The sequence below is a fragment of the Triplophysa rosa genome, linkage group LG5 (assembly GCF_024868665.1).
Source record: "Triplophysa rosa linkage group LG5, Trosa_1v2, whole genome shotgun sequence".
Classification (NCBI taxonomy): domain Eukaryota; kingdom Metazoa; phylum Chordata; class Actinopteri; order Cypriniformes; family Nemacheilidae; genus Triplophysa; species Triplophysa rosa.
This window is the reverse complement of record NC_079894.1, coordinates 9,695,489-9,709,553: the sequence shown is the minus strand read 5'-3', so window position 1 is coordinate 9,709,553 and position 14,065 is coordinate 9,695,489. Positions and strand designations below refer to the sequence as shown.

The 14,065-nt window shown below is 36.8% G+C and overlaps 2 protein-coding genes and 1 long non-coding RNA gene across 3 annotated transcripts; 2 read left to right on the top strand and 1 right to left on the bottom strand.

Moving 5' to 3' along the window:
- The first annotated feature begins 4,639 nt into the window (after window positions 1-4,639).
- On the top strand, window positions 4,640-7,648 carry LOC130554561 (uncharacterized). Its single transcript, XR_008962996.1, has 3 exons — window positions 4,640-6,014; window positions 6,155-6,201; window positions 6,311-7,648. It is a non-coding gene; the product is annotated as an uncharacterized LOC130554561 (long non-coding RNA).
- Window positions 7,649-8,547: 899 nt separating this feature from the next.
- fitm1l (fat storage inducing transmembrane protein 1, like) lies at window positions 8,548-10,401 on the top strand. Its single transcript, XM_057334024.1, has 2 exons — window positions 8,548-9,042; window positions 9,160-10,401. Exons 1-2 carry the CDS (start codon window positions 8,864-8,866, stop codon window positions 9,857-9,859), a joined length of 879 nt encoding a protein of 292 aa, XP_057190007.1. The 5' UTR covers window positions 8,548-8,863; the 3' UTR covers window positions 9,860-10,401.
- On the bottom strand, window positions 9,950-14,063 carry trnau1apb (tRNA selenocysteine 1 associated protein 1b). Its single transcript, XM_057334023.1, has 9 exons — window positions 13,914-14,063; window positions 13,239-13,336; window positions 12,992-13,091; window positions 12,541-12,593; window positions 12,275-12,406; window positions 11,727-11,846; window positions 11,326-11,563; window positions 11,178-11,220; window positions 9,950-10,726 (listed from the first exon to the last, which is right to left on the bottom strand). The coding sequence occupies exons 1-9, from the start codon at window positions 13,947-13,949 to the stop codon at window positions 10,584-10,586; spliced, it is 963 nt and encodes a 320-aa protein (XP_057190006.1). The 5' UTR covers window positions 13,950-14,063; the 3' UTR covers window positions 9,950-10,583.
- Between the last annotated feature and the right edge of the window lie 2 nt (window positions 14,064-14,065).

Here is a 14,065-nt window from a genome sequence, read left to right as displayed (position 1 = left end):
TATGCCGAGATTCAGCACAATATCAGAGATGGGATATATAACCTCAGTTAACATAACCCTATAAGGCCAAGGACACGGCTGACCTAGGAGCCCCTCCCGCTATAAGCACTCAACAAACACTAAACAAGCCAATCTGTAGTGTTTTGATATCCAAAGGTGCAGAGAGGTCGAGCTGTTGGCCAGCGATCATGAATATTTTTGCTATGAGTCAAGGGACTATAAATTCTCCATCTCTGATTCTTCACCTATCACTCACTCATGAATATGATTTTTCTTATCTGTACTGTTATTGTGCAGGACACATGTGTTTGGGAGTATGCACTGATACTGTGGTTAAATCAAGCCAAGCCATTTAGTTTCTGTCCCTCTCTTCTTGTGCTCCATCCTCAGCTTCATAGTCCCAAGCATCAGCTCTGACTTCTGTACTCCAGAGACCCACTGACTGCTGTAAAGTGCCGAGAAAACTAAATCGTTATACAGTAGCTGCCGTGTACAGTCCTTTTTTTCTCACAACCTATAACCTAATATCCTGTATGCAAACAAGGTTCTTATGTATCATACCTTATAGGCAGAAGGTAAGATTCTTACTTCAGTTAAGTTAAAAAGTGTGGTCTGTTTTTGACAGGGAAATTCTGCATTCTATGAACATGGCATGGCAAATGCGCCATCCAAAACGTCTTGCTCATGCACTGGCTTGTATAAAAGTGACAGATCACCCAAAATACAAAAAATGTGTCTCGAACCATGTATGACTTCCTATAGTGAAGCACAAACGAGAAATGAGAAATGTTTCAGTGGTTTTGTGTCCATACAATGGAACTCAGTGGGGGCCAATGTTGTTTGTTTTAGTTCTGCAGAAGAAAGTAAGTCTCTGTTTGGAATAACATGAGGGTGAGTAAATGAAAGAATGTTCATTTTTGGATGAACTATCCCTTTAATGCTGATATCGGTGTGAATTTTGAAATAGAAAAACTGTATCGCTGTGGCCAGTGTGAAGTGTCCAGTGATATGGTGGCAGGCAGGGGTGGTGAGATATCTGGTTAGGTAAGGTTATCAGGCGATGCAGGATTCCCAGCCAACTCTGTGTGTCCACCAGAGAGACCTTTCAACACCTTGAAATGTTCCCGTCACTGCAGTAGACATATTGTCTGTGACATTCTGTGACTATGGCTAAACTCATAACAACAATTTGCGGGTTGGCCAATGGCAAATATTTTGCACACAGTGATTTTAGCAATAGGTGACATCCATCTAAACTGACACGCAAATATATATAGCATGTTAAAAATACAATAAGGTGTTCTTCAAAATATTTAATGCATTAGCTAGCAATGAGCAAAATATATTTAAACACACAAAATAGTTCACACAAAAATTTCAATTCTCTGATTTACTCACCCTCATGTCACTCCAAACCTGCGACTTACGTTCTGAACATAAAAGAAGATATTTTGAAGAATGCTGGCAACCAAATAACATTGAACCCCCATTGACTTCCATTGTCTGGACACAAAACCACTGAGACTTTTTTCAAAATATCTTCTTTTGTGTTCCATAGAAGAAAGAGTCATGTTTTTAACCACATGTGGACATTTTCATTTCGGGGTGAACTATCCTTTTAAAGTTTGTTAATGGTACAGTTGTTCATTGATGTTAACAGATGATTTTAACCACTTATGATTTTACTGCTGGTGTGAAAGTATTGACCATTGTTAGTTTATTTTAACTAATATAGCTAACTTATATCAAAAAATGAAAACTGCATCTGAGATGTAATAAAGGGATGGCGATATGCTTTCCATTCACATTACTTTCAACAGTACAGTGATGAGAGGCTGACAGCATCATTCAGTGGATAACTAGGTGCTAGAGGGAACATACATGTAGTGTCTATTAGCCACAAGCATTCTGCATTCCTTAGAGGTCTCACAGTTACTCACCATGCAAGACACAATAGCCGACTAATACATAGCTGTCAAACAGTCCTAATGTTTATTTCTAAACAAAAAGTAACAGGATAACAGGTTGTCATAACAATGCCAACTCGCATTGAATAAACAGGATGTCTGAGAGCATGAACGTGGCATTTGAATAGTGCGAGTGTCCCTTATTAGCAGTGTCTATTGAATTCCTAATGTAGGTCCTTGCAATTATTTAAATTTTATTTGTTCCTCTCTTTTTAATAGTAAATAATACAATAAGTGCTACGTGACTGATAGCATGATGCTGGGCGTGACGAGTCACTGCGTCTGCATCATCTCTGTAGTTTGGATGGAGACAGAGGAGCACACCCAGAGAGATGCAGCTGCGCTGGATGTCAATCAGAGCTTTAGCAGAAGATTAGTGATAAGTGCCAGGGATGTCTGCACTGTTCAGTCATAAGAACCGACAGCAAATTTTATCTGGGTGTCATGAGAACATTAAAAGGTTAAATCTAGTCATGAAGCAAAATGATCTTCAATTGCCCTGTTAATGATTTAAGCCCCGAGGTTTAAGACATAAGCAGCTATCAACCTTGAAAACTATACGATAATCATATGCCAATTATAGTTGATTTATTATAGTAATGGTGCTGTGAATTTAACATCCCATTTTCTTACATTTCTATACATTACTGTATTACAATTACAACTTTACATGATGAGACATGCAGACGATAAATCAAATATATGTTTACCACGTAGGGCACACAAAAGCTGTAACCACAATCATTTTATTTATGGGTCAGCTAGAGAATACATTGTACTCCTAAATATGTAAACCTATAGAATTTTTTGTTAACACCCTTTTTACACACAAGCAAAGCAATATATTAATAAAGTTGTATCATTAGAGGTATGTCTTTTTGCTGTCTACACTTTATAAAAGCTCGAAGACTAAATCTGATACAAAGATTAATTAAAAGTAAGCTGTACTTGCATTTTGTAAGGTTTGGTATGTGTGATGAGTTTTATATACTATACGGGACTATAAGAGCTGGTGAGGTTATTCAAAGACACATGGGCAGCTGAGAGACCAGAGGCATTCTGCTCATTCTATAAGAATGACACAATGACTCCATTCATTCCCAAGTGCACACTTTGAAATGTATCACGTTTTAAATATGCAGTATTGCACGTAACATTGTTATCAGACATTTTCCAACCACAAATTAATATTTGCTTGTCTTAGACATGTAATTTGTTATATTCTAAAATTAGAAATAATATGTTTTGAAAATTTGTCATTTTCACAATAATGATATGATTTATCAATATAACTTTCTAAAACGTCATGTTTTACATATATTTTCTAGCCAAAAACAAACCATTAAATGTTTGTTTATTATTATGTAGCTTCTTATGCATGTATTAAGTAGCTCCTTTATGGTGAACATATGCCTGTTTTCTGGTGAAATAAGAAAGTTGTTTAACAGTAAGAAGCCATTTAAAGCATTATTCTGGGACATCTTATCTCATTGTTTTTAAGTTTTTGACTGCTAATTTTCCTTGGTTCCAATGAAACCAAAACTTAAAAACCAGGGGCCGTCATTGGACTAGGGACTATGAATGAATGGCCCATGGTAGAATGGGCCTTTAATTTTAAAACACCTTCATAGTGCCGCCTTTGGTTAGCAGTTGCCCCCAATGAGCACACGCTGAAATAATATTGTAGAAAACTGGTTGTCTTTCTATAAATGACTTCCAATGCCATTTTAGTCTAAACTAAGTTAAATTCTTACGTAACATTTTAGCACGTTACAGATGGCAACCGCCTACTACACATTTGATCATTTTGAAGATTTCATCATTTTTGCCATCACTGCATTATTCAAATGCATTTTTATACCATGCGTGTTTATATTTTTTATGCCATTTTATATAGTTTAAATATATTTTGTTGAGGGTGCTGGAACAGTGTTAATTGTGTTTTTTTTATGTATGTATGCGTCTTGTATTTTTCATTGCTGCTTCAGACATTTTGTTTTGTTTTGTTATGGTATCGTATTGTGTATATTGCGTTATGAGCTACTGGAGGAATTTAATTTTCTTTTGGATCAATCAATCAGGATGGGACTTTTTCAAAATTCATAACAGTAAAAAAGAAATGTATTTAAAGGGAAGGAAAATTCTGTCATCATTCACTCACGTTTTTGTCATTTCAAACGTGTATGACTTTCTTTCTTCGGTAGAACACAAAAGAAGATATTTAAAAAAAATGTTGTTAACTGCACTGTAAAAAAATATTGTATTTTAACAGGAAAAAACCTTAATATTTTACTGTAATTTTTTCTTTTTTTTAAATTGTATACAAATTTCATTAAAATTACAGACAATTATCTGTTAATTAATAACCCACATATTATTTTACTTGTTAAGACAATAATGACAAATTACATGTTTTTCTTGTTTTTGTAGAGAAAAAATACTGTAATATTTATACAGTATTTTTACTGCTTTCTTAAGTAACATACAAATTTATGTAAAATTATGATAATTTTCTGTAATTAAATTTGTTGCTCATTATATAAAGGTTTATTTCTGTACAAATCATTTAACGGTTTTCTTCCATATTTTTAAGTCAGATCTTAGATTTTTTATTAGTGTATATGCATATTTTTACGTTAAATTTTTTAGCAAACTGTTTAGTTAGGCTACAGTACATTTAAACAATACACAGTCAAAATTACAAAGCTGCACTACTCTTGAGGTTGGAACGGTCATGTTTCCTGAAAGTGATATGACAGCCCCGTTGAAAAAAACAGCATATGCTGGTTAGGTATGTTTTGAAGCATGGTAGCTGGTTTAAGCTGAGAACCAGCCGGTTGCATAAAGCACCTTAAGTGTAATTTTGCCTTAAGTGTGTCCTTAAGTATACCTTAAGTTTTACTAAAGTTATTCTCCTATTGTCTTCGGTAAAGGGAAATCACCTCTAAAGTGTCATACTTAAGGGAAAAACTTAAGGTGCTTTATGCAACCGGGCCCCGCACATGACCAGCTCAAACCAGCTACCATGCTTCAAAACATACCTAACTACAGTAGCATTTGCTGTTTTTTTCAACAGGGAGAGAAAGCACATGGCAGTAAACATGACAAAAGTTGCAATAGTCTAGCCAACAAAAACATGATTAATGATAATCATTAATAAATTCATTTTTTCTCATATCATGAATGGCTATGGCCTAACCACTACAGTCCATACATTAAACCTGGTTAGCTCAGAGAGAAAAACCTTAAAGACAGGAGAATGGACTTATTTAAAACTGCAGTTAAAGAAACATATGACAACAAACGTAATCAGAATAGAACTTTGGAGAATGTGGCCAGAGGCTTAACAGATTTGTTCAAATTCAAGAGGATCATTCTAGGACAATACATCGAGCTGTAAGTTACCATAATGTTAATACATTTAGTAATGATCTTTTCATATAGGCCTGCAGTATGTCATAAGCATCTTGTTTGCTCTTTTGCTATTTTGTAAAAGTAGTGGCTGCATTTTTGTTGATTGTCGTCAGCCCTAATTTTGTTTCATGTAATGGCACTGAAACATTTTATATTTGTGTGCCTGTTTTTTAGAAACCACTTCCATGCACCAAACGTGTGTATTCATTAAACTTGTACCATACATTAGTTAATTTTATTCATATACTGCAATGAAAACATCTGACCAATTAAATATATAGCAACATTCAAATAAAACTAAACACGTTTATTTTCTTTTAAAAACAACCTATCTTAACTATAGCTGTTGTTACTACACTTGCTATTGGTAAACAGATGTCATTGGTTGACTCCCCGTGCTGCTTTGAGCACGATTGGGTAAACTTACTGTCATTCAGGAAACTAGCCAATTAGAGCTGTTCGCGCCCTTCACTGGTTCATTTTGAACATACGCGAGGAATTGATGTCTGTCAGTTAGTTTCAGTAGTATTGATGGTCCAGTTATATGTAAACAGCGCTGAAGACACGAAGTCGTGTGGAAGTTGCAGGCTGCTGGAGAATAATCACACGCATTAACAGCTTTACCAGCAGAAGGTAAAAACTTGTTTTTGTATTTTCGTCTAGTGTGATGCTAATCGTGATTAGCGATATTAGCACTAACTTCAATGCTATAACATTCTACATAATATTGAGCTTAAGTAATCTTCCTCTTCTCACACGTGTTTTTCTTTAAGTACACAGAAATATATGATAAGATTTGCCTGGGCAGTACACACACCTGGTAAGTATGTGTAACGTTAGATTTCTTTCTGACTTTCTTTTGCATTCCATTTTAAACACTAATTTCAACAATAACTGTTAATGATAAAACATTTGCTCTCATTTTTTAGATGAAGGGAAGAAAAGCTACCCAGGCACCCAAACTCCATCGGTAGTAAGTGTTTAAACATTCGACCTGAGTATTTGTATTATGTTGTTATTAACAATTGTGTAATATTATGTATGCTTAATACTGTTATAATGTAACTCTGTAACCGTTTGGGTTACGTATTTCTTGGGTTAAAACATAACAAAATAAGGGACTTTTTATTTTCTAACTCTTACAATAACAATCACGTACAGTTAAACATTTACATCATTTGTGAAAGAAAAATTGTCCATTCCTTTAAACTGGTGACTTGTTTTGCTGATTTAATGATGGAAGTTATAAGACTTACATTTAAGTTAGCATTGTAACTTGTTTTCTAACAGTATACTCTGTATTCACATTGCCGTAATGTATAATGATGGCAGATTCAGTCCTTTATCTAACGTTACTACATTGCATATTTGCCACAGACTCATTTACTTTTTTGTGGTATGTTTTTACTTATGGTATGATTTACTTATTCTGACAGTTTGATGTTTGTCCAAATATACTATCAAAACTTCCTCCGATACCTTTTTGTGACCCTGTGTAAATGTTTTCAACACCACTTGAAACTGTTGTATTTCTCCAGGATTAAAAGTTTGTTTTATAAGAATTTGATGAATGTATTGTATGGGGATGTACTTTTTATTTATTTATTATATTCAACCATTTGTTTAAAGCATATACTGTAATTCTGTACTGTAAAGAAGTCAATCATTGTGTATTTCGAGTGTACATTTACAAATTATGGTGATTGTGTTCATATGATTAATATGTTTACCTAAATAAAATGTTATTCTACAATGCTAAACATGTGTTTTTCATTTTATTGACAGTATCTGACTAGTAATTCATGGCCAATATCTGTAAAGTTACAGAGCATTTACTGTATTAAAAGTATTTGACTGAAAAAATTCAGGAAAGAAACTGTAAAATAACAGTGTTTTTCTGCAGAACATTAGTACTTTCACATAGTTTAAAGAGGTTTATCATTATAATTCAGAAAAAAAAGCATAAAATAACAGTATTTTTCTGTAAAACCTTATGTGCAGTCACTTTATTGAAGGTGTTTGATCGTAATAATTAAGGAAAAGTCTGTGAAATAACTGTGTTTCCCTGTAAAACATTTAAAGAAAAATTACGTAAATGTAATGTTTTTCTCCATTATTTGATTTACGGAGTTTCATCTTAATTTTATGGTTTTTGTTTGGCAGCCGCTGCTGCCAGTGATTTGACCGTTTTTTTACGATATTTGTTTTTACAGTGTGGGTGCTGGGTACCAGTGCTGTTCGGTTACCAAATTTCTTCTAAATATCTTCTTTTGTGTTCTGCGGAAGAAAGAAAGCCATAAAGGTTTGAAATGAGAAAGGGTAAATGATGACGGAATTTTCACTTTAAGTGGACATTCTACAACTAGTGTGTACACAGTTCATAGCTCATAAAACACCAAAGAAACTACAGGTATCTAAAAATAATACTATTAAAAGACAAAAGACTGAGAAAGAACAGTGGGTGTTTTACAAAACAGGGAAGATAATGCAGTTGGTGTAAAAAGTGGAGGCTATAAAGTGGCTCTGTGATTGACAGAGACAGGCACCACCAACAGCTGATACTAATAATGGAGAAAGCCACAGAGAGGGATGCAGATAGAGTACAAAGGTTAGGGCTAAATATGGCTGAATTGAAAAGGAGCTCCAGCAACTGTACATAGCATGTAGTGTCATTTATACAGCAGAGAGCCACTGACATTTAAAGCGCACTACTGTATGTTCAGTTACGGCGAGAGAGATTTTAGCACATGTTTAAAAGTTCGTCCATGTCAGCTGTTGAATGTTATAATAAGTCATCTTTGGGGCATTAAATGCACTAACATGAACGCATAATCAATAACAATAATACAATTACAAGGCAGGACAGCTTTCCAACTGCAATATGACACTCCCTAACATGAGCATACAGAAGGTGACAACTCGGCTTTTTCTGTTCTGAGGGGGTGGAGTGAGTGGGCCATGTGGAAGGTGCAAGAGAACCAGAGCAGTTGTGCTGCTAGAGGAATGAAAGAGACCCGTGAATAAAAAGAACATGGAAATCAGGAACAAACAGGATTCTATTTCTCTTGGATGCACGGAGTAAACGGAAGTTGTTGGTTGTAAGCACATAAAGAGAGGAAGCGCTCCCAGATTCCTGGATGAGAAGACAGATAGGGCGTGGAAATCTCCTGAAGGTTAGAGGACACAGAATGTAAGATGAGACACCTAGGAAGGTTGAACTCTTTATACTTGGACTAAATACAAAAAATAAACATCTGTAAGTACAGAAGCATATGTATGCCATAGGCTACATGATTATTTGAAATATCATAAAAGCAACTTTGCACAATCTTCATCAGAAAAGTTTCAACTTGTGCGTCTGACGGCGATACTAGAAGTACTTCTACAACCCTGACACACTTTAGCGGTCACAATTCTCACAGGATTCTGACAGAAAGTGGACTCATATTACATTTGCGTTGTGACCTACATCACACTGGCAAATGTTTCTTAACGCTCTCCTTGTGGTCATTACTGACCTGGCAGCTGGACTACTTGGCAACGCATCGGTTCGACGCCATTTTCATTTGTTGCTGTCAGCGTTGCTTTTGTTTGGGCCCCTCCTGAGTCTATGGGTCTCCCAATATAGTGTCTTTGGAAAGAGGAGTCATTTTCTTTACAGGTAAGTGGCACAGAAATAAACTGATAGGATTACTATAAATGTAATTGAATTAATTAAACTTAAAGATTCAAGCAGTGCAGCGCTTTCCATAATAATGCATTTCATCGTTCATTTTAGGGTTTTCCTGCGCTCAGGCTTGGGCTGGACTTGCATTTTTGTTGGCTCTTTTGTCTTCGTCCTCTCTTTCTCTGTGCGACGTTCACTCACACTTTCACTACGCCACCTTTCTCGGCTAGCCGTGGCAGGTGGACTGTGGCTGGGCTTCCGCAAACTGCTTTGTCTGTTAGAGAACACCACTGGGAGCTGCTACGAGCCCCTCAGCTCTGCTCTCGAGCTGGCATCAGGAAATAGCGGAGATGGTCAACCTTTACTGCTTTTACGTGAAGGTGAAACAAAGGAGGCCTGTGTCCGCTCTGGCATGTTGTGGCGGGGTTATGAAGTGTCTGAAGACGCCCTCCTGCTGTGTTTGTGCTGCCTTCTTCTAGCTGAGGAGACCGCTGTGTTTGGGCCCTACCTGAGCCTGGGTGGACCCTCTGGAGCCCCGCTGCGCATCCTCTTCCTGTTCTGCGTCCTGCTGCTGAGTCTCTGGGTGTTCCTGCTTCTCTGCCTGCTGGCTTACTTCCCGCAGTTTCCTACTCAGCTTCTGGGAGGTGCTCTGGGTTGTTTGAGCTGGAGAGTATTGTACCAGGGTTGGTATCGGCTTGGGCCAAGCTGGTACTGCCCTGGAAGGCCAGGGGTGGGACTTTTGTCTACACAGAGCAAACAGGAAGAGACATATGAGATAAATGGTGAAACAAATACTAAAGTGAGCAACTAGAGAAGGCTGTGGGACTTGAGTCACCAGTTTCAACTCTGAACTAACGTCTCTGATAAAAACAAAAACAATCACACAAGGAGACAAATGAGACTTCCCATCAATTTATTAGGTTCATCCTTGACAATCTCACTTTGTTTTATTAGAAAAATACTCACAAAATTTCTGAAAAGTGTAGGCTTAAATAATAAACTTGCACCAACATTATGCAATTTAACATTAAATGTTCATTTCTGATAAGTCTCCACTTGTGTACTCCTGTACAAGCAATAATTGGCAAAAGTGTGTTCTTCAATTTTATATGGGTGTCTCAATATGCCGAAAAATAAAACCCAACCTCTTGACCAAGGCTTCAAACTGCATATACCATCAGTGGCGTTTTATCAAGACAAGATCCTTATTTGGACCACATAAGATAAATACCCAGAGCATGCTTACATGAGCATTCACAGCAAGAAAAAAGTTTAATAAGGCAAAAGGCAATGCTTCCGGTTTAAAATGGCAATGGTCAATACTTTCCATCCCTAATAAAATAAAAACATTCTGTACAAAAAATCTCTACCTCACTATGAAAAACAAAGATGATGGACACGCATGAAAAGAAACATTTTGCCTGCTGGGTTGAAGTTCCAAATAAAAGGCGAACAAGGGAGAAAGAACTTGCTCAGAGCACTATAAAAAGGCATGTTTTTGTAGAACGATCCTGTAATATGCTCATTTCAGACAGTCAGTAGCCATTCATCACAGGAACTTCAGATGTGACACTGTCCAGCGGCTGCCAGTGGCAATCCATGAGTGCATCATAAAGCTCCTCACTGCGCTGCATGTACTGCCTGTTCAACATCTCCACATCCACCTGTGGGTTTGGATCTGAAGGAGAACAACAATTGTCAGCATATGGGAATGTATATATTGTTCATTCATTTTTGTGAGCTGATGCTAATCAACATTTTTGTTAGTTAGCTGCACGATTCTGGATAAATTGAGAATCACGATTCTTGTTTCAAACAGAGACTGCGATTCTTTTACGATTCTGAATGACGACAAAGTAATACATAATTTATTAGAGGTTCTGACAGAAAATAGTTCAAAAAAGTTCATTTAGGTAAGGTAATATAATATAATATAGGACTTTGCTTCAAAATGATTACATATTTCATGGTTAACCTATAGTTAGAATTTTGTCGATTTTCATTAATGAGATCGTGTGGGTGTTTGAATCGAGATCGCGATCTTTTAACGATTAATCGTGCAGCTCTAGTGGTACTAAATGTTAGCTATCTTCTATTGCCTAAAGAGATGCAATGTAAACTAAAATGACCTTCGGCGGGGTCCTCCTCAACTTCCTCAGTGGCGTCTTGTGACTGTTAAAGCAAAACAATAAGGCATAAATTACAGAAGAGAAATGGTTTGGAATAAGGAATGAAACAATTATTATTTTTCTATTTACTGCCTTCCAAATGATATACCTCTGTGGATGCTTGCATGTCAGGGGGCATGGGGGGCATCCCCATGGGTGGGGGTGGCCCCATCATCCCTTGTGGAACTGGAGGGGGGGTAGCATAAGGGTTGTAGCCGTAGTTGTAACTGTTGTACTGATCATAGCCCCACTGTGGATAGTAATTGTTGTAGGGTTGTTGATAGTATTGCTGTTGGTAGTTGCTGTTGTAAGTTTGATTCTGGTTGTGGTAACTGTTTGTTTTGTTGCTGCAAAAAAATACAGAGTTTGGATTTGATGGTTAAACTTGATTTTACTTTTCACATAAAACTTTAACAATAAAATAATGAATAATGATTAAATTATAAGGACAATATTTAGGCATTTTTAATCCAACAGTAAAACTAAAATAGTACAAAGACTTAAGCATACCCTTTGTTGACAGCAATGCTTATCCTGATGGGTTTTCCTCCCAGACCTGATGCATTCTGGAACTCCTCAAGAGCTTTCTTCTGTTCGTTCTCGTCACTAAACTTCACGAAGCCGTACCCCCTAGATATTTCAAAGAACTAGATATATCAGCATCTGCTCTCTTACTCTTCACACACCTCATCAGACAGTATATGCATATTTCAATTAATAAATTAATTTGATGGTAAAACTGAAACTTCTCTTTTACTTTTAAAATGAAGTAGCATCACTTCAATTGTGAGTTGCTCTTGCTTACCCTATATGGGGAAAACAATAGTTTTAGCAGATTTGTAACAATGGCAAACACATCCATGTATTGTCTGGCCCTTTTTAGGAGAGGAGGGTAAAGAGTATCGACTAAAAATAAACTTCAAATAAATGGTGCCATAAAAGGCCAAGCGTTTGTTAACCTTCCGATTTATTACCACCTCGGTGTTGAAGGTCAAACTGTTAAAGAAAGCCAAGAAGGGTTATGGCTGCATGAATCTGACAGTGAAGAGCTTGCATACTTGGAGTTCCCATAGGGGTCAGTGACAACTTTGCCTCCTTTGCATGAAGGGAATTTTTTCATAAAGAACTGATGAAGCTGGTAGTCATCCACTTCCGATGTGAGATCTCCAACAAAAACAGAGAATTCTGGGCTGAAGAAAAGGTGAAAGAAATGCCACAATTAGATGATATTGCTTTTGATGAATAAACGAACAAAACAGCTGCTGGGTTGCCTAACACGAGATCAAAAGCTAGTCTGAATTGTCTTACTCCTAAATTCACTTACCCTGGCTCGGGCCTCTTCCCATATGTTGCAAAGTTCAGCTTAAATTTCCTGGGCTGAAAAGAAAAAACAATTAAGCAAATAAAACAACAATTTGCCTGTAGTAAGGGCTTTATTCGCCAACAAGTGCCATATTAATAGATTAAAAATGCATTATTATTTTCACATACCTCCAGCAACCAGTACTGGCTTTATCCCATTCGTCAGCTAGTTCCTAACAGAGTTTATTCACCAGCTTCAAACAAAATCATTTTTTAAACAGGCTCAACCACCTCCCTTAGGGAAGAAATTGAGCGCTGTAACTTGCCCATCACTAGTAATGTATGGAGTAATAAATAACAATGTTTGCAAAGGTGGTGGCCATGCTGGTTTTATTTCTATAATATCTAGTATATATTAATATATGAATAGTCAAATACAGATGAATTTAATGGCTGCAAGTGTAGCATCTCACCGGATTTGATCCTGGAACCAGCTTCCCATTAAGCCTCTGCACAGAGCGGTCAACACTGGCCTCATCTGCCAGCTCCACAAAACAGTATCCAGCAGACCCTCTGCGTAAACAATGTTATGATCTTAGCACAAAAATCATAGCCCAGCAGTTTTTGATTGCATTTAAAAACATCGTTCATTCATAAATACGCCAGAAAGCTTTAGGCCTCTGTAGCCCTAAAATTAAGAGAAATAAAACACAACTTTACCCAGTAAGTCTGTGTGTAATAATTTTGACATTGTAGGCAGTCTCCCCCATAGTGCTGAAAGCTTGCTTGATGAAATTTTCATCCATGTATGGGTCCAACTGTAAAACAAATTATGAGCATTAATAACCTGTGAATCTTTCGGTGAAACCACATCTTTCCCATATCTGATGATCATTATAAACATGCAACACATGGCAGCTTTCGACTCGCAGGGGAAGAGAACAGCAAAGTTTAGAAGAGTTCTGCGTCACATTACGTTTACACAGCGCCAATGCTTAACACTGGCTATTACGTTGATTTAAAAATCACGTTCTATGACAATTATATTTTGTGAGTTAACACGCTAACAATGCACTTTGTTCCATTTTCTAAATCACGATAGTAAGTTAAGCAAATACCAGAGGCCTAACTACTAAAAACTCGAGAAAAACGGGAAACAAGACAAATAAATTAGCTTAATCTCAACAAATCTGATCGTTTTCTTAGGAACGTTATGTAAAGTTCTTTCTTTTTTACTTCCTGCTTTGCCCCAAGTTTTGCTAGTAACGTTATTTAAAAAGGCCTGCTGGTCCTGCTTGCGTAACTTCGAGCTAACGTCAAATCCTCATGCTGCGATTCTCTCGTGTTTATCTTACAAAATTATCAAAGAAAAGCTAACAAAAACTGAATACTTACATCACCCATCCATAAACTTGTCATTCGGTTAAACATCTTGCCGGCTGAAATTGTCGCACCACCGAGGTTTGTAGAATTGATGTGACACGGTTTGTTTTAGATGTAGCGTGGTTAAGCTAACAGAACGCTTAGTGAAACACACTTCCGCTTCC